Here is a 26,401-nt window from a genome sequence, read left to right as displayed (position 1 = left end):
CTGTTGTACTATTACAGGAGGAAAAGATCCAACTGAATTCGTATTCCCGGTTGACATTTTTCCCCCCTTTTGTCTCGTTTACATGAATTGTACGACACAATTCCTTACTTAGATTGGTCCAGCCTTCAAAATGATTAATTTTCGAACAAAATATAAAAACACGTGTCTTTTCAAATTTTCTACTAGTTGGCCCTAGTTCTACTAGTTCTAAGTATGATAAATAATTTGATAGTTTCGGTTTGACCTGGAAGTGTGCAGTGTGAAGCGGGCGGTGCCGTTTTTCTCCATCCGGTGTGTCAGAACCTTTTCACGGCAGACGAAGAATGGAGAGAGTCGCTAACGGCTGTTAGCGTGAAAACCTCAGCAACAAGGAGAGCGCAGGAAAGCCTCACATGAATCTCCCTCAGCGCTCGGTTAAATTGGACCTGAGCGGAACACGAGCGGACACCTGGTCGTGTGGATTTATCCCCGTGAAGGTGAGCTCGTTGCGTATTGCTCGGGCGGAACCAGGAAAGGAGCATTTTTTAAAAGGTTTTAAGCTAATATTTTCGTTGCTAACGGAGCTAATTTCCTTGTTGCGCTCGGTCCAGCTGTCACCCAGCCATCACTTGGTTGTTTTGCCGTTAACGACCTATAAAGAAATGTGTATATATATATTTTGTTCCCATTTAAGCAACTTTGTTTACAAGGGAAACCATGAAATATTCCTGCTGTGTTTTTTTCCTCTTTTTGTTTTGTACACAGAGTATATTTATACCAGAGCAACCTGTCGCTAAGTAATGTTTTGCTAACGTTAGCTACACGGCTTATTATTTATGTTTAATGTTGAGAGAGGCTAAATTGAGTTCGTCCTTGTTTATTTCGTTCTGCTCGGTCTGGCCTGCCTTTTTGTTGGACTGCCAGTAATGGCTTTGTCCGGGACCCAGTGGTACACAGCTGCCAACACGTCTCCCTATTCTGGACCAACCACAGGCCTCCTTAGATCGATCACCTTCATTTTTAACCTCATATTCTCCACGACTGAAGCGTATTTTTACGCCTTAGCTGCTCCTCTGCTCTAGATTAGTTTCGCATAGACACCGGGCAGCTCTCTTGATCAGCACATTTCTTATGTCTTGTATTGAAACACTGAAGTTTTGTTTTTCTGACTTCTCTGTTTAAATGCACCTGCACGTTTCCTTTGCTTGTGGTCAAATGTTGCATCTCGACCTACATTTCCTTGTGTGGTTACACAGAAAGACTTTACAGCAGAACCAGCAAAACATACACATTACTCACCTGGTTGCATTTTCTAAAACACTGGATTAGAAATCGTCAAAGTCGGTGTTAACTTTGATGATCATTCAGGATCAGTCATGATTTCATTTTGCTGTGTGTTTAAAAAAAAAAATATATATATATATATATATATATATATATATGCACACATATAAAAAAAACTGAGTCAAATCTAAAGATGAGATTTTCACATTCACTTTGTTACAGATGTCTAATTCAAACCGAGTACTCTAAGCTAAATGATTATGTTCTGCAAAAGTGTTTTGATCACTAAAATTAGCATTATAACATTTGTAAATATGTAGAGTTTCCAAGTGCTTACACCAAAATATTACACCTTCTAGTTATAATGGAAATATCTAAAAATAGATTGATTTGGTAGCACTCTTTGAATTTCCAAAACATATCAAGATTTATTTATTTCTTTTATTGTTGTTTTCATTTCCAAACAGTTCCATTTATATTTCTTTATGCATCTACCTGACCAGCAGTGCGCAGCAGGAAGTGTCTGATTCTTATCTGTTAGTTAAAAGAAAACTCCATTTCCTCTTTTGGCGTTTCTTTAAAATGACTTCAAACCATTTTGTAAGATAAGAACAAAATTCCAAGTTTGACATTAACTTTTCTTTTTTTTTTTTTTTTACGTGTTGCTTGTAACCCACCTGTGCTGAGTCAAAATGTTTGGTCTAAATGAAATAAATGTCAAAAGTTATAAAGTTACGTAATAGTTTGTAAATAAAGTTGCAATATTCAGATGTGTAGAGATGCAAGGAAACGATGAAAACAATTCAGGACTTTAAAATGTAACGAAACGTTGCCATTTGGAACCTTTATTTTTTACCTCTTGATCGCTAGAGAAGTTGGCTCATGCATTGGACAAATCTAAGTTGAAGACAAACTAATTAAATGGAACGAAAGGGAGAATGCAGAATAGTCTTATTATAATTTTTTTTTTTTTTCTTAATCCAGTGGCAGTAGCTCTTCAGCATGTTCAGAACACTGATACAAGTGAGATGGAGGAATTAATGGCTGCCATCCCATTGTTTTTCCTGAGACATTTACAGTTTTGGCAGATTGTGTTCTCAACCATTTTTGTACAAACGTTTGCTTTAATAAGGTTTAGACGTGTTCATTAGTTCTGATTTGAAAACCAGATTGAAAAAAAAACAAAAGTTCTTTACAAACGGAGGTGACCAGGTATGTGGCGTTTGAGAATCTATGTACATTTGAGTAATCAGAGTCTAAACAGTGATAAGTTAGTTTATTCGACCTGAGAGGCAGCTGGCACTGCCACAGTGGGGGTCTGCGCTGCTGGCAGACCCCCCTCAAACGCTGATCTTTCCACTTGAAGGTTAATCACTGCTCTCTGAGCATTCACCGTTTTCATTAAAGACTAAATGGGTCAGAAAGTAATTGTTATGATAAATTCAGTTCAGCTGAAAGTGTTTAGCTTTTTACATTTGTTGAAGTTTTGAATCAAATATTTGCTCTTTTTAAAAAATATATATAGTTTGAGAAAGTTAACTGCTATATTTAACTCAAGCAATGTGTTTTGTTGCTGATCATTGCTGTCATAATGTTCTATTACATTTTTACAGTCCTATGCTGTTTTAGAATAATAAAAATAAGCACTCTCACTATCATTTCCTTTATTTAATCAGATAATATTTATATCAATTGGCATATTGATTTGATCAACTGAATGCAACTGCGTTGTATTATGAACTGTATGTGTTTTAATCAGATACTATTTGAATGTATATTAAGCTGAAGTGAATTTATTTTAATGCATTTACAATGAACAAATTGTTTAGAATTAGATGGAAATTGGAGCTTGTGAAAATGAAAACTCAGCAATGAGGAAGCCATTGCTCCAAAACAAAGACAATAAATGCCAGACTGCAGTTTGCAAAGGGACAAATACCTTAATATTTGAGGACAGGTCCTGTGATCTGATAAAAACAAAGTACAGCTGTTTGGCCGTTATAACCAAATTTGCGTTTGGAGGAAAAAGGGGGATTGCTTGTAAATCCTGGGAACACCATCCCAACTGTGAAATATGGAAGTGGCAAGTAGATGACATCATGACGAAAGAACATTATGAGGAAATATTGAAGCAACATCTGAAGACATGAACCAGAAAGTTGGAGCTTGGGGGTAGATTGGTCTTCCATTGGACAATTATGCCAAGTAAACAACCAAAGTGGTTACAAAGTGTCTTAAGGACAAAACGGACACTTTGGCTCCAGCAAGCAAATGTGAGAAGCTTGTGGAAGGAAACCCAAAATGTTTGACTCAAGTCATACCAGGGTTTCCTCCAGAAAACCTGCTGAGCCCTGTGGTAGGGCCAGTCCACAAGTGACTCAACGTATTTTTGTATTGAAAAGCGTTAAAAAGTTACAAAAATTTAGAGGTGCACGAGCAGGCATCATAATTTGAAAATGATAGCATGTAGGGAGGGTGCAGTTGGTGAGCACTGCCTCATGCCCAGTATAACACGTCAATTATAAACTTAGCTTAATCTGTGTCTACTGTATTAAATAAAAAATCCTATTTAAAATAAACAAGTAAAGCCTGGTGGCCTGCCAGACTTATAATACATTTATTATAAACTCTGCATGCAGATTAAGACGATATTCCCTAAGCAAACGAATATAACCTTTTGAATTCTAAAAATAAATCTAATTTGACATTTAGCAAATAGAAATAATTCAAACTGACATAAAAACAAGAGAGGTTTGGTCTGATTTAACTACAGACAGCTGGATAAAGCTTAACTCGAGTCGTGGCATTTGCAAGTTTCTTACAGACATTATAACTTCTAGAATCCACCAGTCGATAAAAGGTCAAGTCAAATGATTTCACGTGTTTTCCGTCTGAGGAATGCATTTTGCTCTAAGTTCAGCCAACAGGTGTGTGTCACGCAACACGTCCTCACTTTGTCTGGAGACGTGCTGCTTTCACAGGGACGAAGGCCGGGGATTCCCCACCTCTCATCAGGGATCACACAATCCTGCTACACCCTTTACACAGAAAGAGATGTTCAGCACGGGCAGTTTCTATTTTTAGACACCTGCTTGCCTTCACATCAGTTCTCGTCTTGTAAATTTGCATGTCCAATCAGTTAAAATGACACGGGAAAGCCACGGTAAAGATGTTGCAGGTTTTACCTGGTGTTTACGTTTCCACGGCAGTCTTCTGGTCGGGCATGTCTGGGCATGTCTGAGATCCAGAGTGACCGCAGCATTGCTGGGTGGATGAATGATGCATAAGAATGGGTCGTCTGATAACTTTGAGTAACAAAAACACCAGGGTGTTGTAGCATTTACACAAATATTTGAGACGGAAATGCAAAACAGGTCGTAATTACTTGTTTAAAACAGAAAAGCAACAAATTTTTCCGTTAAATTCAGTAGTAGACTAATTTTTTTTTTTACCCTTTTTCTTTCCTTCTACACACAGCCCTAAAAATCACTGTAGCTGTCCTCTTCTTTTATAAACACAAGTAATTATCTCTGTAACAACCTTGCAGCTGTAAAGTGAACTGCGGTGCCTCCGATATAATCGTGTGGTGTGAACTGAATGAAAGCGTTTCGAGGGGCCTGGCGCGCATGTGTGCGTGTGTGTGCGTGTGTGTGTGTGTGCGTGTGTGTGTGAAGATGAGAGAGCTCTTCCTCGGTCGCTAATCAAAACGCTAGGATTAGAACGGCCCACAAATCATTATTTTCCCAACGGAAGCCATTGCAGCTATTCTCCGAAAACGTATTTATTATTATTATTTTTTTTTAATATTATTATTGTTGTGTTGTTATGCTCTCGGCTTTATGTAATAGCAACGGCGCTCTGTTGCCCTTGAGAGCAAACGGGCTGTCTTTGATGCTGAGATCTGTGCAGGCAACACTGAGCATGAGTCATCCAGAAGCCCACACACACACACACACACACACACACACACGATACCTTCAGCATCAGCCTTACCATGCTCAGGAATTATGCCATTGTATTCAAAACAGTTTGTGTTTTTTTCACACTAAAGTACTAATAGGTTTTTAAAATGATTCTTTTTTTTGTGAAATGGATACTTTTGAGCAAAATCAGAATGTTTATTTTGCTGCAGTAGACCTAACTAGATGGATTTTAGCACTATTGACGAAGCATAACTTGTCATTACATAATAAAACACTGAGCTGTCTTCATCAGCGGTAATCAAGCGATTTTTAGATCTGCAGTCGAGTGGAGGTAGACGTGGCTTTATGTAACTGTTGACATAATACTCTCCTCTGGCGTTGTCCGCCGGGTTGTAGCTGTGGGTGGTGTGTGTAATGCCTTTGTGATGATATACTATGCCTTAAGCTTTGTGTTGATGCTAAAACTGCTCGCTGTGTTTTCTGTGACCACTGTGACTTGATCGCTATCTCTTAAGGACAGCAGTGCTTTTTTACGGCGAACCGCCGTTGACCTATTTTCTCAATCTGTGCTTGGTTTGAAGGTTGTGAATGAGTGTTTTTTTGTTGTTGTTTTTAAAATCGCTTTCTTTTCTAAAAACAGAAATTACACAAAATGTTGTCAAAAAGTGACTTTTGTTTTAATCGTGACGGAGCATAAGTCAGGCCAAGACTATTTTTGTTTAATTGCGAATATATATAGTCATATCAGCAGAAAACAGATTTTTTTATCAGAAGAAATTAAAAATTGCAAAAGACCACTCGAACACCAATCAAACCACGTCTACCGGACTGTCAGGTGTGGAAAAAAATTGATTGAAAATTATAATCGATCTTGTCATCTCATTTATCACAGTTGCATTTTTTTTTTTTTGATATTGTGCCACCTTTTCTAAGGTTCGTTGTTTCTCCTTATGGCGTAGCGTTGTCAAACACCTGCACTCTTCAGACCAGCAAACTGCCAAAACTGCTGCTCTTGTTGAGGTGATTGTCCCTTTGCTGAGCAGTTTCTCAAGTTGCTTTGATTAGCAGCACATGGCTGCTTCTTTCCCTCCTGAATCCTGTGGAAACAGCAAGGGTATACTTACTTGTTTGACAGTTTTTTTTACTTAATTCAATGTAAAATAACAGAACTGGCAAAAAAAGATGACGTGGAATCTGACGGGGTATTTATGTTTTGGTTGTTTTAATTTAGCCTGTCCAATACAGAGTTATTTTGAACATTGAAAACTCTGTACTTTCTTTTTAAAGCATCTGCAGACACGTACTAAAGGACAAAATGATCTCCTTGGTGGTCCAGTTCCTGTCTGCTACTTTACTGGAAGACTTACACATACCTCTAAATGAATTCTGCTAAGAAACCCAGTTCTGTTTTTCTGTTTGTTTACACATACAGTGAAAGTTCAAAACTAAGTAAAGAACCTGGTAGTTAAAGATATGTTAAAGCTGCTTCCACTTCCCCGTTCCCCAAATCTGATGGTTTCTTTCCATTAGATTCGTGTTCTTACTTCCTTGTGCTGTTTTGCCTGTCTTTTTTTTTTTTTAGTAACAACGTAAGTGAAGTTGTCTTTAAAGAGTTTATTAAAAACGTTTGCTTATTCTGCTATTCTGGTGTTAAGAGGTCATTGCACAGTTTGCTTTGTAAATAAGAACTATCCTAGTAGGATTGTCAAGCCTAGTTCTTTTTTTCCTACAGACTGGTTTAATTTTTTTTTATTTTATTCTTCATTCTGCTATATTTCATAGTAATATAAATTAAGCCCTTTCAGACCCACATATCTGAGATCTAACCTGTCGTCTCTGATTTTATTTTTCTCTCCAGGTCTCTACCTTCCTTATGTGACAGATGTCGAGGCCTAGCAACTGATCGAGCTGAGAGGGCGAGGTCGGGGAGGCCCGTGGGTTAACGGCTCCAGCTTCTGGCCCATGAGAGCGACTGTGCCATCCAGGTGCCACCAGTAACCAGGGCTGTGGCTGCTGCGGTGGGCCCGGCCCAGGAGGCCTTCTTTCGTGCGTCACTCGAGGCTCCTGCTGACCAGTGCTGCAGCACGCCATGGATCAACAAAGAGAGAAATATGGCGAGCGGATGACCAGAAGCGCCAAAGTTAACCAGGGAAACCGGAGCGGACACCGACCGTCGGGCTCCTCCAACACCTCCGGCGTACTCATGGTGGGACCTAATTTTCGCGTGGGGAAGAAGATCGGTTGCGGAAACTTTGGGGAACTGAAGCTCGGTACGTGGGGTTTGAATTTTTTCTGAAATGACGCTGAACCAAAGAGACGCTTGTGGCATCAGTTGCTCGTGTCTTGTTGAGTTAAAAATTCATCAAATTAAAAGCAGTAAAAGCTTAGTTAAAATGTTGTTTGCTTTGGGCTTGGGCCTAAAATCAATGTTAGTTGTGTCGGCTCGATTTCGGTCTGTTTGGATTTTTTTAGGACCGATCTAAACTCTATTTCTTAACTCCATTTTGCTTTTTTTCTACTTTCATTTGTGCCTGTACACAAACTCTTTTATGCCCATTTACTTAAATATGTATGTGCTTCTTTATGGATTTAATGATTAGAACATGAAAAATGTGCTTAAATCTCTGGTTTTCAAACTAAATATAAAACGTTCCGTCGAATGGAGGTAAGTGGGAATAGTCTTACATCAAACCATTCTGATTTGATGTAAGGTCTGGGCGAAATGTCCCTAAAGTAGCCATAAGTGTTAAGATACAGAATGGTGAAGGAGTGAAATAACTACACCCAGATGAAATGTCCGATTTTTAATATACTTTTACTTTTCTGTCTTATTTTAGGTAAAAATCTCTACACAAATGAGTATGTAGCCATTAAACTGGTAAGTCCTTTGCAGTTTAACATTTTACTCATTACTACTGCTGTGCATGAATTTTTTATTTATTTTTTAATCTTCCACTGTTTGTTTCCATTTTAGAGCAAAAAAAGCTATTTCTTTTATTTAGATGTGCACCAATCAATTGGTTAGAGATCAGTTTTTGCGTTTGATTAGCTTTCCTCGATAAACAACAAATCAAATATCTAAATATGTTTTTTAGGAATTAAATGTCGTAACTAAGAACCCACACTTACTTTTTGGCATATAGTTCAGTGTATTTCTTTGTTCAATAAAGGTGAGGGATACCTGTTTGGATTGAAGTGGAGATACTCTTGCATTATTTTGATTTTATTTACTTTTTTTAAACTACTAGATTAAAAGAACCTGCAGTAGACTTTTCCTCTTTTATGCATCTTTAGTACAAAGAAAACTAAAAAAATTAATTTGATAAAAACCGAGTCAGACCTCAAGGAAAACCGACAATCAGTATAAAGAGCCTAATCAATGCGTCTTGTTTTATTTGGAGTTTTTTGTGTGTTTTTTTATTTATTTTTTCCACTATAAAATGAATTTAATCTTTTATGTGCACGTCGTGTAGGAACCAGTGAAGTCGAGGGCCCCACAGCTACATTTGGAGTACCGGTTCTACAAAAGTCTGGGGACCACAGGTGAGATCAAAGATTTGGATTTAATTCCCTGCTGTGTTTATGTGTGTGACTGCATGATAATGATTTCATTGTTTTTGGAAGATGAGGCCAGAGATTGCATCATTTCCACAACAAGTGATTACACATCTCCGAGCAGATATCGAGCTGGTTTAAGAGCTCACTTTAATCTCCCAGGATATTGTGTGCAAGGAGTGCATGAAGACCTACCCGTGTATTTGCGCTGTGTGGGACAGTGACCTTTAGAGATGCCTCGTAGGGATACAGTTTCTTTTATTTGAGTTGAAGTTGGGTTTCTTATTAACCTAGAAAAGATATGAAGATTTTATGGTTGACTGAAACATTAGACAGCCGTTTTAAAGACAAATTATCAAGAAAAAGGGAAGAGAATTTTGTGTCTCGCTCACCTCTTCTTGTCTCCAGCTCAGTCAGGATTAAAGGTTTCTGCCCTGTGCCGTCATTACAAATGCTAGAAAATGAAATGGTTGGGCCCGTGCTAGCCTTTCTGATGCCTTGTATCTTTTCCAAGGTTGCCCAGACAAACCCGTCTGCGTCCAGCAGAGACACCGTTTCCTTCCCAACCATTCCTAATTAATCCCGGTCATCCATTCAAATTTCCCCTAAGATTTTAAACATAAAAAGCAGACATTGATTTTCAAACTTGTCTGCCAAGACATACTCACAGTACAGCACACTGAGGGTGCTACTGACATAAAATCATAGGTGTCTGTTGTCAAGTGCAGACTGATGTTTGTCAGGATCTCGTAATCGAATAATTTTAAAATGCTGTGATCCTGATCTGAAATTTAGCATTAAATTTCAGAAAAGTTTAGTTTTTAGTTTAGTTTTCAACACATGCTACAGCTGTTAGCATATTTTTGAGGACTATTTTTATTAATTACCAACTAGAGTGCTGCTGGTTAATCAAAAATGTTCATAAACCTCAAACATAAATGATTTTTTTTGTCTTTTTACATTATTAATATGTGTATATTTTTTCTGTTAATGAAAATTTGACATAAACAACACTAAATTTTCCAATAAACATAAAAAAAATATAATAATCTGTGACCAGTATGGCCACCCTTCTTTTCAATAACGGTGATAGGCTTTTCAGTCATGGAGTCAGTCAGCTTCTTGATTTGTTGATCAACTTTCCTTGTAACAGCAAGTTCCACAGAAAGTTGCAAGTTGCAACTTTTCTGAATGGACTTCTGAAGTTCATTCAGAAAAGTAGATTTTTTTCCAAGCCAATTTTTTTTTGTTATAATTGTTTGGCCTCAAAACATAATGTGTCAGTTTTAACACAAAAAAATAAATATGTCTGTTTTAAGTTTGATTTATAAATATCTAAACTTATTAAAAAGTAAAAAGGCTTCAACAAGGCTTTAAAGCTGTTAGTTAGTTAGTTACGAATCATAATGAGATTTTGGATTTCCGCAGGTCCACATGATAATCGGTCTGGGAGAATAATGGCTATTGTTTTGCAACAGGCAAAGACTGGAAAAGGCCAACTGTGCGGAAACCCATTAAATATTTAGCAAGCAGGCCTTGCCTCTCTTAGCGCTAACCCACCTCTGTCCTCTCCTCCAGATGGGATAATGTGACCTCATTTCGTCTTGGCTGCTCGCTGTACCACATTCCTCTCAGGCGAAGGGATTGTTTGCATCTGTGCAGGCGGCGTTTTTATGAATTTATGCGGCTTTACTCTGACCCTCTGTCTGGTGTTGTTTGCTGATGCGTAACCAAATGTCCCTGGGTATTAATGAGGATGATTCCATCACGGCGTAAGAGTCGGCTTTCAGTTGTTTAGCTCCAATCATACGGGAAGAATGATGAGGATGGTGATGTTTGAGGAGGAAAGCTGTTTGCCTAAGGGTTGGTTTACACAGAGGAGGTGTTAAAGGTATTATCTGTCATGCCATGAAACACTTCACTCTCTTAAAAGTGAACATCTTGTTCTAGAGCTTCGTAGAAATGAATAACTTGGATTAGATAAACATGGGAGTGAGCTTTCTGTGGGATTTCAAGCCGCACCTTTTTGTCTGCTACAAATTAGAGTTTCAAGAACATAAATATAATTTTTAATGAATTAAAATTACAATTGATATTAAGAGGAGAATGAGTAAAAGGAAGATGTTCTGCAGAACTGGGAAGAATCATTATCCTGTGCACTTGGAAGTATCTTTACTCACCGTGACTGTTTTTTTCCAAACATCGATGCTCACGTCATCACTGATGTTTGGTAGCTCGCAAAAGCTTGACCAGCCTTGTTTTAACCCTCTCCACTAATTTATAGTGCATCTTTTATCTGAACCATTTCTAGGCATCCCGCAGCCGCCCTGGGTTTAGATCCACTCATTTATGTGGTGCAATTAACAGCCCACAGAAACTACATAATGGCACAGGATGCAGCGCAGCTTGCCTTTTACATTCCCATGCGCCATCTACTGCCAAGAATGCCACTTTTCACAATTCATGCCTAAAGCACTGACTGAAAAATAGAAGGCCGTTTGGATGTCTGTAGGAGTAGAGTTCCAATTTCTGGCTCTTGAAATACTTAAATACTTTTTTTTGTCTTTTTTTAAGCCAATTCCAGTTTCACTTGAAGAACCAAAGACTAGCTCTGAAACTTCTACTGGTCATTAGAATTCATTATTCATAAAAGAGTCAGGGGCAACGTCACAATATGTGAGAGCCGCTGCTGTAAAACAGTTGTAATATTTTGGAAAAAAGGGCAAAATAGTTATAGAAATGTTATTTCTAACGGACTTTGGGTTTTGGTTAGCATTATCTGGTCAATAATCTCTGTGTGCAATTCTGAGAAGATGTAGATATCTGATATCTGAACAGAAGTTAGTGTTTTGTGTGGGGTTTTTTTTTGCAAAAGTTAGCATTCTGCACTCTATTTGATTCCATTTTACCATGTGTCTTTCTTCCTTTTGTTCTGTCTTTCTTATCTTTTTACATATCCAGCAGAGTGAAACTCTGAATTGTTGTCCGAGTGAAGAGGTGAAGCCCAACAGGTTTATTTTCGCAGGCCTAGCATTGCGGCTTTCACAATGGTTCTCCACTTGATATATTTGTAATTGAAATTGCTTTGGTTTCATTTTAAATGTAGTGGGCACAAAGACGGAAAAGAGAGGAGAGTAGAAAGGTGGGGAAAAGGTTTAAAGGGAAACGAGGAGAGGCGAGAAAGTCAGAAGTCTGCTCCTACACCTGCAGAAAGAGGGAAAAAAACAAAACTGAGAAATCATGGCAACAAACAACATTTGCATTAATGTGTTATAATAAAACAAGTTAATACAAGATGTATTTAGCGGCAACTCCACCCCGGACATGAAAGACACCTGATTCACAACGTTCTTGTTTGTTTGCTATACAACCTGGCAGCTCTCATTACGCTTCATTCAGTCATCAGAAAAAGATCCTATCAATATGTTTCTGTCTGGTCAGGCAGTAATTAGGGCTTATGAAACTAAAAGTTGACCACCTGATCACCAGCCACTTTCTCTGTGCATCTTCGTATGTGAATGTGTTGTACTTTCATGTGCTGATTGTTGCTCCTCCGTCAGGCAATTTACGTATTTTTGTTGACACTTTTTAAAATCAAACTATATTCTGAGCAAAACTCTTCTGCTGTATCAACAAACATTGTGCATTCCTCGCTTTCCAGAGCCGATTTCCCATGATTGACCACACCTTTGTTTGATGAGCTTTTTAAAATAAAATGCTAGCTTTCTTAGAACTTTCTTGGGATGACACTTTTAATAGGCGCTGACTGGCAGTAAGAAGGAGCAAACTTTGAGTCATGCTTCCTTGAAGCCAATTACCAGTTTGACCTGATTTCCTGTTCTTTGAAACCACGATACAGTCAGGACGACAGCCTCCGTTCGAGTCACAGCATCTCTGGCTGCATGCGGATCCTTTGTTAAAGAAGAATAACTTTAAAGGACTTCACGTGGAAGCTGCTCCAGCTTTTTTTTTCTTTTTTCTTTTCTTAATGCTCTTCTGAAACAAAGAGCTTCAATGCCCATAAGAGCACCATGACAAACAACCCAAACAGAGTAGTAAAAGGGCCTCATCTCTACCATCATTATAGTCACATTAGACTGCCCACTCAGCAGTAAACTGCTCATTGGCAAGTAATAAAATAAGAGACGAGATGATGAATGCATGAAAATGTGAGGCAATTAGACTGAGTGGAGCTTAGAGGATATGATTATGAGTTTGTGCTGCGAGTCTGTGAAAAGATTATATTTCATCTGTACCACTAGTACCCTCAACCCAAACCCTGGTGAGACACCACATGTCAGGTTAGGGCGGGATGTGCCTTTAAGCAGGTTCCGCTTTGTCTTTTCTGAAGTCTTCGTGTCATTTCACTTCTCCAGCAGAGGGAGTACCGCAGGTGTTCTACTTCGGCCCCTGTGGGAAGTACAACGCCATGGTCATGGAGCTGCTGGGGCCGAGTCTAGAGGATCTGTTTGACCTTTGCGACAGGACCTTTTCACTGAAGACCGTCTTGATGATTGCAATTCAGCTGGTGGGTACCGGCGCTGTCGAACAAGTTGTTATTTTTCTCACTTGGAGAACGCTGTTTTCTGTGGCTGATTCCGCTTGTTTCTCCCCACACCAGATTTCTCGAATGGAGTACGTGCACTCTAAAAATCTCATCTACAGAGATGTCAAGCCTGAAAACTTTCTCATCGGAAGGCAAGGGAATAAAAAGGAGCACATCATCCACATCATCGACTTTGGCCTAGCCAAAGAGTACATCGACCCCGAGACCAAAAAACACATTCCATACCGGGAGCATAAGAGCCTGACTGGTACTGCCAGATACATGTCCATTAACACACACTTAGGCAAAGGTAAGACACCGCCAACGCTGTGTTTATGTTGGAGTTTGATGCAGTGTCATGCTAGCACTCAACTTTTCCCCGTTTTGAGTTGTTGACTTTTGAACTTTGATGTATTTTTTGGGGATTTTATACAATGAACACAAAGTAATGCTACATTTTAAAGTGGAAGGAAAAAAGTTTCATGGTTTACTTTTTTTTTTACACAAATAAAAATCCAGAAAGCGTGGTGAGAATTTATAATCAGCAGTCTCTACGTTAATATTTCTAAATTCATGCACCAATACGTAGATCGATTGATAACTTTATGGTGCGTTCACACCAAAGGCGTTTAAAGCGTCAGATGCATCTGTTTACATTCAAAGTCTATGTGGAACGTTGGATGCGTCATCACTCAAAATGCTTTGAATTGGGCCGCACTAGATGCTCAAAACGCTCCGCAACGTGCCTCCACATAGACTTTGAATGTAAACCGGAGGCGCCTGACGCTCAAAACGTGTTTGGTGTGAACGCACCATAAGGTTTAGTGCCTTGCCCAGAGGCACAATGACATGTAGCAGTGACATGTACTCTACCCACAGAGCAACAGTTCTCTGTCAAAACCTTTATAGTATTGTTTTGCTTCCACTTCGCAATCATGGATTACTTTGTGTTTAACTTTTCACATGAAATCCTGCAAAAACACTTTAAAGTTTGTAAATTTAACCTGACAAAATGGGAAAAGTTCAAGGTTTACTTGCCAAAATCCTATATGTCAAACTTTTAAAGCCTTGTTTTTTTGTAAATGAAATGTAAAAATAAAAAATAAAAATGTGTTCATACAGAGCAAAGCAGACGAGATGACCTGGAGGCTTTAGGGCACATGTTCATGTATTTTCTACGTGGGAGTTTACCTTGGCAAGGACTAAAGGTATGACGAGGCCATGGTCATGTCACCAAATCTGTCGGACAATGTTTCACATCTTGCTTAGGAAAACATTCATCATTAAAGAGAAACGCAGTTTATGTAAGAGTGTGTATATTCAGAAGTTTTTCCATTTTTACCATTAGAAGTTGATACTTTGTCTCTTTGAAAAATAACTAATAAGATGTGTCTCTACTTTGTTGCCTTACTTATTCATAGAATAATGTCAATAAATGAAATGAAAACAAGACAAAATGTTACCGGAATTCTTAACCCTTCACACTAATTAAATACATTTTGGACACTTGTTGTGATCTCAAATATTTGATCCATAGACGGTCCAGATTTGGACTTGGTGTAGTTTTTGTAGACAGGAATATTGGGGAGAGATGTGCAGCAAATTATTCACAATTCACGTCAAGGAATTTAGTGGGATGAAAGATCCCACATTTAAAATGTGCTTTGAGTTTTTTTTTTCTTTACATAACGAGATTTCTCTAGCATGGTTTTAACCATTTGTGTTATTCAATAAAAAGTTCATATTCCAGATAATAGAACTGAAATGTTCTTTTATGATGTTCTCATTTATTTAATTTTATTTTTTAGGCTGACACCTTGAAAGAAAGATACCAGAAGATTGGTGATACAAAACGAAACACTCCTATTGAAGTCCTCTGTGAGAATTTTCCAGGTATGCTGCTTATGATGAGTTTATGAATTTACTCTTGATTATTTAAAAAAATAACAATCTTTGAAATTCTTAAAATGAAATAGTATTTCCTAGAAATGGAGGAAATATCAATTAAGTTTGTTTTAAAGCTTTCTCTGTGAAAATTACATAAGTAGGCCTGTCATAACAAACTTTTCCTGGACAATAAATTGTCTTTAGTATTTTCAGGTAATTATATGTTAACCTGTACTTTACCCATATGAAGCTTCCTTTTTGTTTCCTTTCACGCAGAGGAAATGGCCACCTATTTGCGGTATGTAAGGCGGTTAGACTTTTTTGAAAAGCCTGACTACGAATATCTGAGGACTCTGTTTACTGAGCTGTTTGAGAGAAAAGGATACACGTTTGACTATACTTACGACTGGGTTGGGAGGCAGATAGTAAGTGAGCCCTGTTGTTTTTAAGGTTATGCCTTAAATAGGTCAATCCTTGAATTCGGCTCATTCTTTCCTTTCCGCCAGCCCACACCGGTGGGGTCTGTCCATATAGACTCTGGTGCCTCTGCGGTAACAAGAGAGAGCCATCCTCACAGAGAACGGCCCTCGCAGCACCCTCCGGTTCGAAATCAGGTATGTTTCAGAGCAGAGAGAGTCGGTTCCAGTAAGAACAAGGGAAGCTGTTTAGCAGCTTTACAAAGTGATGTGCAACAGTATTGAACCCAAACCTGCCTGATTGGATCTTTTAAAGGGGCAGTGTGTTTTCCATTCATATAGTGCCATTTTACAGCATAATCAATTAATCATGTTACCTTCAGCTGTTATAAAAATGATGTACATATCAAATATGACTATAAAAAAAAAATTTACTTCCTAATGTAGCACTTTGAAATCGGGCCTCTGTCTCTAAAACTTTCTGATACTCCTCCTTCAGGAACTCATCACATCTTTACTCCTCTGTTTAACAAAAGCATTGTTACAATAATGAGACAAAAAATAAAATATAAAAACGTTGAAGTGGTTTGAATATTTTTGTAAGGGAGTCTGAAATTACCTTTTTTGAGGAGCATATTTTAGTAACTTTTGTGCTATTTTAAAAGATTTTCATCCATATGTGGGTGGTTGAATTTCTGTCTACGGTGCAATTCGAGCTGCAAGAGCTTCTGTTTTTTTTGTTTTCTTTGGCTTTAGACTCGGGCCTTGCTTAGATTTTTTTTAATTTTATTTAATTCAGGGTTTTTTTATTTTATTTTTTTACTATTTTGTTTCCTTCCTCATTGGTCATGCCGCTTTTGCATGGTACCTTGCTTCACACACCCAAATGCCATCTTTTCTAATGCAATTATTCCATCACCTTCACCCCTCCTTCCCTCTCCCGTTGCACCCCCCATCCCACCCCCGTTCACCCCCGAACCCCACTTCCCCCCTCACATCACTATGGCAACCCCCGACTCCCCCGAGCAGACGGCAGGCTCAGACCGACGAGGAGCATGGGAGGTGCAGCCCACGCGGCAAGCAAACTCTTCCTATCTGACCTCCCACCTGGCAGCGGACAGGCACGGGGGCTCAGTGCAGGTACACACCCCTTACCCGATCAGCCAACACCCCCCGCCCCCCGCCCCACCACCCTCACCCCACAGCCTCCATGAAGTCAGATCTGTCTCATAAATCCAAAGTATCCCTGCACTTAAAATGTAAACAAACGATTCCCTGCATAGTAGTCTTTCTTATTACATTTTTTTTTACTTAGAGTTTTATGAGATTTTATGAAGTGAATAAAGTATTTTTGTTGTCGTCTTACATCGTAGCTTTGCCTTTTATGTGAGACAGATCTACAGCGTTTTACTTTCTTTACCCCTGGCTGGGAAGTGTTGTTTTCTGCTCCACCGTATGCATGTGATCTGGTGCCACCCACCCCACATGTTCAAAGTGAATTTTCTTCTTTCTTTTTTTTCTTTCTTTGGCATCTGGAAGCAGTTTTGCATTTTGAGCTCTGGTTTCTACATTTAATGACTTTGAGGCACTTCTTTTATAAAATCAGCACACCTTTTGCATGGCAGGATAAACTGGCTCTGCCAAGGAAATGCATGCTGGTATGGTTTTGTTGTGCTCAAAGGGCGATTCTGGTTATTTTTTTATTATTATTATTATTATTATTATTATTATTTTATTTTATTTATTTTTTTTACCTTAACCTAATTTGCTTAAAGTGTAAATAAGGGCAAATGAGAAATTACCCATAAAATTTACTTTAATTTTAGGTGCAATTAGTCAAGTTGAAATTTTTAAATTGAGTTGATAAAATACAGTAAAGTAGGCTTTTAAAAAATCTACATTAGTATATTTTTTTAAAAATTATTACATTTTCAGCAAATGTTTTGTTTTTTAGTTAACTGTGTTTCTTATTAAATGGATTTGAAAAGCTGTAACTTTACAGTGAAAGACACCTTAAAACTGCTAAATATATATTTTTATTGTATTTCAGTAGTTTGAATTATAGAGATTCATTATGCAGTTCAAACAAAGTTTAGTTTAATAATATTTGGGAATAATGAGTACAGTAATTTTTTCTGTGTAGACTTCACAATTTGAGCTACAAATATAGTTTAATAACTCTAAATAGGGTTATTTGGGGGGGAGTTTTTACCCTTCATGTTAAAATCTTTTCTCACTGTTCGTTTAGTCATGTAATAAAATGTTTACCAGCATTTACCAGGTGTGCTTCTTAACTATAACTTTAGATTGAGCATTTTATTGGGCTTCTACCCTCCATGTTGTTTGGGGGAAAAGACTCTTGGAAATGGGCTTTGAGACTCTAAACCAGAGCTGAGCTGCTGAAGTGTTTATGTCTCGTTTTGTTTCTGGCCAGCGTTATTAGGTGAAACTGTGGCAGTTTCAAACTTTTAATCAGAGGTAACACCCGTCTTTGCTGCAGGTGGTCAGCTCAACCAACGGCGAGCTGAACGCAGACGACCCGCTGGCTCAATCTAACACCCCGATTACACCTCAGGCAGATGTGGAAGTGGTCGATGAGCCCAAGTACGTATCCTGGGCCCTCTGCGCCTCTCTTCTATGTCCTTCTCTTGCTTTCCTCCTTCCAGTCTTCCTCCTTCTGTACCTCTCTGTAGTAATGTTACACCCCAGGCCTTTTGCTATCGTCTTAATTTACTGAACTCGAGTTTCTCCGTCACATTATCCCAGTGAATTTCTCTTAAATACTTACATTTGTGGAGATCAATTAATAAGAATCAAGTTTCCATTGAGGTGCTTTATGTACCCTTTACTTTAAATATAGTAATTCAATTTGACTAAAAAGAACTTTGTACAAAAAGTGCTGTTGATTCTTCTTTAAGTTAACAGAATATCCGCAAAGTTTTGCGCACAGTTTTGAATCCAACATAAAATAAAGGGATCATATTATTATCCCCATTTAGGTTTCGAAACATATGTCTCCAAAAACAAAACAAAAAGGCATTAAGAAAGCAGCAGTTTTTTTTGTTGTCTTTTGTTGGCTTTTTGAAACGTGTTTAAGAAACAGGAAAAAATGCTGATTATTTTAAACAACTGGGATTCTGAAAATAAATTAGCTTAATGGAAACACTCCAATTTCAAACAAACTCACGTTTTTCAATCAATTTTTGAGCTAGGATAAATTAGTCTATTTTACGAAACTGCAATGGAAACGCTTTTTTTTTCTTTCACATCACACATGTGATCAACGACCGGACGTTTCTACTGGCGAAAAAGACGAAGACGACAACAGGAACCATAGTTTAGTATATTTATTTCAAACATATTCACATTCATAATTCAAACAGTAAAATATATATCTTTTTTTATAGTCTGTTTGGAAAGGAGGTGGGCAGAAGTGCCAACTTATTTAATCCTTTCTCCAATATATGGCTTTTTACACGTTATTCTTTACTTCAAGTAAGAAAAGAGAAATATTTACAGAAAGTAAACTGAATAAACTATTTAATGTAAATTAGACTGACATACAGTGGGGGCAAATGTTTATTTTCATTATTAAAGAAATGTTAAATTTCTTATTAGCCTCATCATATTGCTGTTGCAGGCATGATGCATGATGTGCATTCTTTTGAACGATTTTTCAGTCCTACTGAGCTGATCACTCCTCCCTGAGTTCCTGCCTTCATTCTCAGGAGACAACCATCCTGACCAAACACCTTCAGCAGAGGTTTCTCCCATTTATTCAGATTGCAGGTCTCTCTGCTTTGCTCACACAAATCTTTAGCATTATGGCTGGCTTTTTTAAAACTTTATCATACAGAGTGTTTCTGGCCTGCGATTAGAAACGACCCATAATAAATGTAAACGTGGTGACCGAAGCAGCTTAGCTTAGTCTTAGCTTTGTCTTTTGAGCCGATACTGTCTGTACCCATGAATAATTAAAACTGCACGTATGGATGGCTTTTTGACGTTTTATTTATTCATGAAGGAAAATATCATGAATGCATAAATAATCTCATGTGGGTTTTGAGGCCGTTTAAAATAGTCGTTTCCATTAGCGGTGCTTTGATTTAGACTTTTCTGACACAAATTAGCTTGATCTTAATGTCCAACGTTTCATTTCATTTCAAGAACCATCAAAATGACTGCGGAGTTGGCATTGTAAACTTTTAAACTGCTACTTTTCTTTGGTAGATTTAGCTTTCCTGTTGATTTTTAAGTTTGCTGCTTAAACAGTAGAATGAGCTGCCAACAAACATCCTTCTGTAGAAATAACGTTTCTTATTAAATGTCTTCATTTGTTTCTGTTTCAGACTTCCTGAACCAACTCACAGATATTGAAAACAGCTAACTTTGATTCTTCTTCTGTCAGTAGTGACTTCCACACTAAAAACTATTGTAAGCACAACGCAAGTGCTGATGTGGAGTGTGGTTCACCTGAGTGAAGCTAATTTCTCAACTAATCTTTCAATAATTAAACTTGAATGTTATTCTAAAACATGTTTTCATGAAATGCTTTTTGCTTCATTGTACCACCGTAGGACACAAAGGGTCGTGCTTTAAGTGTGGATCATCTCCAATCTTCATTTTCCGTTGGATTCAAAACTTCTGCCTGTAACAGAAAAACTGCAGCATGTTTTCCTCTTGTGTTTAGAAAAAAACTAATTGGTTAAAACTAAACAAGAAAACTAAAAATTGATACCATTTAGGAAATATAATTGAAACGCTCGAATCAGCCTTCGTAACTTTGCAACTGCTCTCTTAAACATTTAGGAATAATAATTTTTTAAGCAATATGCTTGAAACAATTGATTATGTAAAAAATTCTCTCTATATATCTCAAAGTGCAGGATGTTTTCTTCCAATAAAATCCAGTACTGGTACTGGTTTCTCTCTTCTTCTTTTTTTATGCCCTTCAAGCTTTTGTGCAAATTAACACCTTCAGAATATGAGTGTAAATTTGACTTTAACATGACACACTAATCAGTTCAGCAGCATTAAATAAATCAGATGGAATCCTTTTCCTCTTCTAATTCGTCTTTCCCTGTGTGTCCACCTGTGTTGTGTTGTGTGTGTGTTTGGCGTTTGTGCGCCGACTCCCATCAACCTAGTCCTACTGTATTAATCTATCTTTCTTTTCTCTTTACACTCTCTCTTCTCTCTTCTTCTGTAGCTGCGTGAAAATGCTCAACCTGTGGTGAGTCCCTCTCTGCTTGTCCACATCATACTCATGGGACAGGGAGTGGACCGGCCTAGGCTGGGCCCAGTGGAGTTACTCACTAAGTTTAAGCGGACTCTCACTGGTACAATACTGCCTTGAACCCAAATAAATGAACAGTGCGGTTTTCTATTGTTTTTCCAATTAATTCAGTCATGTTAGCAATAAGTTAAGTACTGCTTCTTCTTTTCATGATGATGTTGGAACTAGTGGCGGATCAAGGCAGAAATACTAAGCTGGTCTGTCTATTGGGCTTCTGTAGCTTCTTTACAGGCTTTAAGTATTTGTTTATTGGTTTTGGCATTATTTATGGAAAAGAACCCAGTCACTGTCCTATGTCTTGTCTCTGTGTGTTCTTACTGAGCGCTCAGGCTCGCCATGTCTTGTGCTTTTCGTGTGCTTTTCTTTTAGCGCATACAGCGAAACGTCACCCTCTCTTTCCATGTACAGGTTTCGCTCGGTAAATGAGAGCATCTTTGAAAAGTCGAGGTCATTTCAAATAATTTGATTCAAAAGGTAGAACCTTTAGTTGCATTACACACACAGGAAGTGATCTATCACGCATTTGGTTCTGCTAATTCCCTATTATTATTGAAATTAATTAGGGCTGCAACTAATGATTGTTTTAATAATTGGTTGTTCTGACGATTAATCTGATCAAAATTGACACATTCTGCAGATTTTTCATTTAACCACTTAAAGCTTTTTTTAAATGCAATATTATAAATACATTAAAAGATACAAATAAATAGTTCGTTGTCTTTTTCGAATAAGAAAATAGACATTGTATTGCATAAAATGTGTTAATATGACATTCCTTTAGTGTACGCTTGACTATATGTAGCATAGGTTGCATCTTCAGATAAAAAAACTCCCAAAAACATCTACTTGACCCAACATCAGAAACATAAGAAAATCTATATATTATTTTTGTGCAGTTTTGACTGAATTATTGGTCTGAGTGTGGTGTTCTTTCAGAAAACGGCATGTTTTTGAGTCTGGATAGCCCAGATTAATCGATTTGGAAATTAGTTGACGATTATTTCAATAATCGATTAATCTGATTAATTGCTTCAGTCTTAAACCTAATATTCAGTTTTTGAAAACCAAACAAAAAAATACAACCCAATATTCCGCCTGCTGAACATTTTGTCCATGTGTTGTGCAAATATTCGGTGGTGTAACCTCCGAATATTTGGTCGGGACTCCTTTTGCATGAATTAGTGTTTTAATGCTTTTTATGTTGGTGTCTAGCAGCTCTCGTAGCACCAATTCCAGGCAAAGTCCATAGCTTTTCAATGTCCACCAAATTTATGAATTGGCTTTTGAAAATAAATGGCACTTTTTTTAATATATACAATTTTTCCTTCCACTCAACTTTCCATTGATGTTTGGATACAACTCTGGAATAAGTTTCTTTAGCAATGACGTTTTTTTTTTTTTTTTTAGCTCAATAACTATTTTTTGTAACATCAATTAACTTATTTTATTAAAAATAAATGCACATTTTAGCATTTTCTGTATAAACTTCACATTTTGAAAGAAATTTCTGAAATAAACGTCACTTTTTTGACGATATTCTAATTTATTGAGACGCACCTGTACATGAAAACCTTGGTAGTGAATAAGCGTCCAGACGCACAGTGGATGCAAGTGCTTTCTTTCACCTTGTTCTTGATGCTAAAATGACTTTTAAGCCACGGAAATCTTTAGCTCTTCCACATTGTAGCAGCGTTTCTAAGGCAACCCGCTTCCTCTGCGTCACGCGTTGCCGCTCGTACGTTCGCGTTAACGTCTCTCCCGTTTTGTCCGCAGGTGCTGCTGTTTCTTCAGGCGAAAACGGAAGAAGAACACGCAGAGGCACAAATGATGAGCCGGGGACCGGAAACGAATCGTTCCTCATGTCCGCTTACAGACGATTGTGATTTCAGAAACATGGACGGTCCCACTCAGAATTAAAGAGGGAGTCTACTGAAAGATTCTGATTGAATTGTTCTCGGCCAGGACCTCTTTTACGTGGTGGGGGGATGTAAAACCAACACAAAAAAAACAAACCGTGGTTTGTGGAGATGTACAGGAAACATGTCTTATGATGGGAGTTTTTCTTTTTTCTTTTTTTCTTCCCGTCCTCTCCTCTAAGTTATATGGGATGTTTTACAAGTCAGGTGGTCCAAGAAGAGTTTTGTTTGTTTTTCTCCTTGACAACCAAAATGTTTTTCTCTCATCATTGTTGCCATATTTCTTTCTTTCCTTCTTTCTTTCTTTCTTTTTTGCTAAAGTCTCGTGTATGTTTTTTTTTTGTTGTTTTTTTTTGAGAGAGAGGAAGAGAGGATCTTCCTGTGGAATCTCACCTCCATCCCACCATCAGGTCCTATTGTTTCAACGTGATTCATCTCGCCACCCCTCCTCGTTAGTTTGCCAACTCGTTTCGACCTTTTTTTTTTTTTTTTTTACCTTTTCTGGATCATTTCTCGATGCAGGACAAGCAGCTGAATACGCAAAGGCGAAAAGGAGTATTAGCAGTCTTTCCGGTTCTCACAGGACGTCCCGTCGTTGAACCGAAATACACTACAGTCCCTCTTTTTACTGTTGGCGATAATGAGCAGCGACCTGATGTTTCTAGATGGGGCTTGAAGGAAAAAAAAAAAAAATGCCATTTATCACTCTGTTGCTACTACTTTTCCTACACACTGCATACACACTGAATGTATTGACAGATGAGCGAAATGACTGGAGCATTTCTATTATCTCTCCAGTGCATGGGAAGGAAGTTGCAGTTAAGGAGGTTTAACGAAGTTAGTTGTTTTTTTGTTGTTGAAAAGGAGAAAAAAAAAACTGAGACCAAAAACTGAGTTCAGTTCAGATTAGGAAGGTTTTCCTGGACTTTGACCACAGCAGACATCAGACGATGCCACCCTGGAAGGACAGTATGCTCTGGAGAGTCACCGCCTCTTAAAACCGCTCTGTCCAATGCCTTAACCTCCATCCACCAAACTCGACTGACCGCATCGTTGTTTCGCCGCTTTGGATAGCATGTTAACAGCATGGTTGTGAGATTTTTTAATTTTTATTTTATTTTATTTTTTTGATCTGTGTGTGATTTCCAAATGATTAAACCCAAAGCAAGAGACTGTTTCGCAGCCATTAAAGGCCAGCCACGGCGTTTCTCTTCTTAACACGGATATGTATTCCCCACGGATAAAGGACAAAATAAAAAAAGCCAAAACCGAAGGCGCTCCCCTCCCACCACCGCCCCTGTGCTGCAAAGAGATGTTTCGACGTCGGGGTCGCCGCTCGAACCGCGGCTCCTCTCCACCGCGGCTGAGACGGACAGAAACTCGGCGGCGGAGGAATGCCTTGAAACAATGTCTCACCTTGCCTATCATAAAGGGAAAAAAAAGAAGAATTTCATTTGTTTTCATTCTATGCTAATGTGAATTCTGTCTAATGCAATTTTATTTTTTATTTTTTTGTCGTTTTCATTCCAGTTAGCCATGGTTTTTATAGGGAAAGAGATGGAGTGGGGGGGGCAGGGGGTAAACAAAACAAAGCTTGATTATTACTGCACTACATTTGTTTGACCCCGGCTTTCCCAGAGGAGACCCTGCCTTCTTAAAAAACAAAACAAAAAAAAAAAATCCACTTTGAACGTGCTTATTACTTTAATTGTAGCTGCCTCGTGTGCTGGATGGGGGAGGGCTCGTTCTTATTTTTGGTGCCATGGCCGCCCTCCACTCAGCCCTCCGGTCCCTCCGCACACAGACACGTTGTAAGCGTAAGATGAAGCGACACTCGGTGGAGTGTCCGCTTCGGCGTTTCGTGGACCTGCTCCATTAGAATGTTGTAGATGAGTCCGTATGTAAACCTGCTTCCTAGTTGTATTTACACTGTACAGCCCGGTTTTTTGTTTGTTTTTGGGGGGGTTTAGCCCCGCCCCTCTCAACCCGGCGTGTGACTTTCTCCGGGGAGCCTAAGTTATTGTGTTATCGAAAGTACTTGAATATGTAAATCTATAGGAACTCCTTTTTTTGTTTTTCTTTTCTTTCTTTCTTTCCTTTTTTTTTGCTTCCTTTGCTCACAGTAACTCCACGTAAATGATTTAATGGGGAAACGATGGGAGAAGAAGCTATTTGAATGACCGATTATTCATTTCTTCGATCTGAAGTCAGGTCGTTCGTGGACAGCTGGATCCGTGTCGCTCCAGCTTCCTGTGCTAAAAAGATTTCCGTTTATCGAGATGGATTAATCCAGACTATTTAGCCTTCTCCGCTCCCAGCCCTGAATTCCCCCGCCGAGTGCCATTTCCGAGACTACTACTACTACTACTTTTACTACTAGCTCATGCCTTTTCCTGTGCCAGGAAAATATCGAGACGAATGTTTTCCTTTTTCACTCCACCCCGTGTCCTTGAACGTGTCGAATATAGTTTATCTCTTTTTTTTCTTTTTTTTTCTTCTGCAGAGCAGCGGTGCCATACCAGGCGGTGTTTTTAACGACTCGTTCTGTCTTTAAAAGTCCAAAAAGGAAGGGGGCCAAACCCACCGCCTTGTGGACCCACGCTTACGTTTCCCTGCTGAGTTTGTGACGCAGCATCTAGTTCTATAGCTTCTGGCTGAGCTGATATATATAGCTATATTATTCTGGATCTGAACTCTGGGTTTGTCTTGAAGCGACACACTCATCGTGAGCTGTATCTGCATGGCGAGCGGTCTCTTTATCTTAATGTTAGATCCGCGAGACGATGCAGCTTCCGCTCCTCGCGACCTTTTCTGTCTTTTTTTTTTTTTTTTTTTTTGCTACACATTCCAGTTTTGTTCCGACTGTTCATGTCAGTCAGGGTTTATGGCTTTCGTTTGTGTGTATTTGTGTACGTGTGTAAATCAAATCAAAGCAAATGAGCGCATGAATGGTCTTTTTTTTTTTGTTCTCTGGCACTTTTTCCCCCTCCCCTCTTTGCTGTACTGTAGGTTTGTTTGATTTACTGTATCTTGTTTCTTTGAGGGAGAGGTGATATTTACTGCAATATTGTGCTGATTATTTGAACTGTAAATTGTACAGAGCCTCACAATTGTAGTCTTTGTTGGGAATTTCTATATAAAAAAAGTGATTTCTGATTTTATTTTTTTTCTCAGGCTGTGGAAAATCAAATTGTACAGCTCCAAGAATCTCTTTCCCTCTGCGTTTTTTTCTGTTTTTTTTTTTTTTTTTTTAATAGAGCTGTGATTAAGAGAAATCCTTAATCTGTAAATAAATAATATTGTGTTGAAATATGAATGTCACTTCAAAAAAATGTATTTGAATGAGTTAGTCAAGGGCTTCAAATATGAAGGACCCGCCATTTCTTCTTTTTATTGATTTCATCTATTTAAGTTGCAGAAAGGTAAATGGCCTTTTTATCTGAGATGACTGTTTTTTTTTTTCTTTGTTTTTCTCGGATTCATATGAAATGGTGTCTCACACATGAACCTTCTAAAAATCACTTTTTATTCCCTCTACACCTAAAGGGAACCTCCAATTTGCACCCTTTTTATGTAAAATAAAAGATCTGTCCACCTTT

The 26,401-nt window shown here is 38.3% G+C and overlaps 1 protein-coding gene across 6 annotated transcripts; it reads left to right on the top strand.

Moving 5' to 3' along the window:
- Nucleotides 1–245: 245 nt before the first annotated feature.
- csnk1g1 (casein kinase 1, gamma 1) lies at nt 246–26,401 on the top strand. Of its 6 annotated transcripts, XM_017304160.2 has the most exons (14): nt 246–476; nt 7,045–7,456; nt 8,024–8,064; nt 8,660–8,729; nt 13,118–13,269; nt 13,363–13,597; nt 14,410–14,495; nt 15,096–15,180; nt 15,451–15,599; nt 15,681–15,788; nt 16,620–16,730; nt 18,091–18,194; nt 20,800–20,823; nt 22,660–26,401. In XM_017304160.2, the coding sequence occupies exons 2-14, from the start codon at nt 7,276–7,278 to the stop codon at nt 22,712–22,714; spliced, it is 1,401 nt and encodes a 466-aa protein (XP_017159649.1). In that variant the 5' UTR covers nt 246–476; nt 7,045–7,275; the 3' UTR covers nt 22,715–26,401. The 6 variants fall into 6 exon arrangements, with proteins under 6 accessions (XP_017159649.1, XP_017159651.1, XP_017159650.1 ...); XM_017304162.2 differs by lacking the exons at nt 20,800–20,823; nt 22,660–26,401 and adding an exon at nt 19,940–20,770 and having other exon boundaries at nt 247–476; XM_017304161.2 differs by lacking the exon at nt 20,800–20,823 and having other exon boundaries at nt 248–476.

Source organism: Poecilia reticulata, chromosome 3, assembly GCF_904066995.2.
Source record: "Poecilia reticulata chromosome 3, P_reticulata-male-v2, whole genome shotgun sequence".
Taxonomy (NCBI): domain Eukaryota; kingdom Metazoa; phylum Chordata; class Actinopteri; order Cyprinodontiformes; family Poeciliidae; genus Poecilia; species Poecilia reticulata.
Note: the sequence above shows the minus strand (reverse complement) of the source record. Positions and strands in the feature narration are given on the sequence as shown.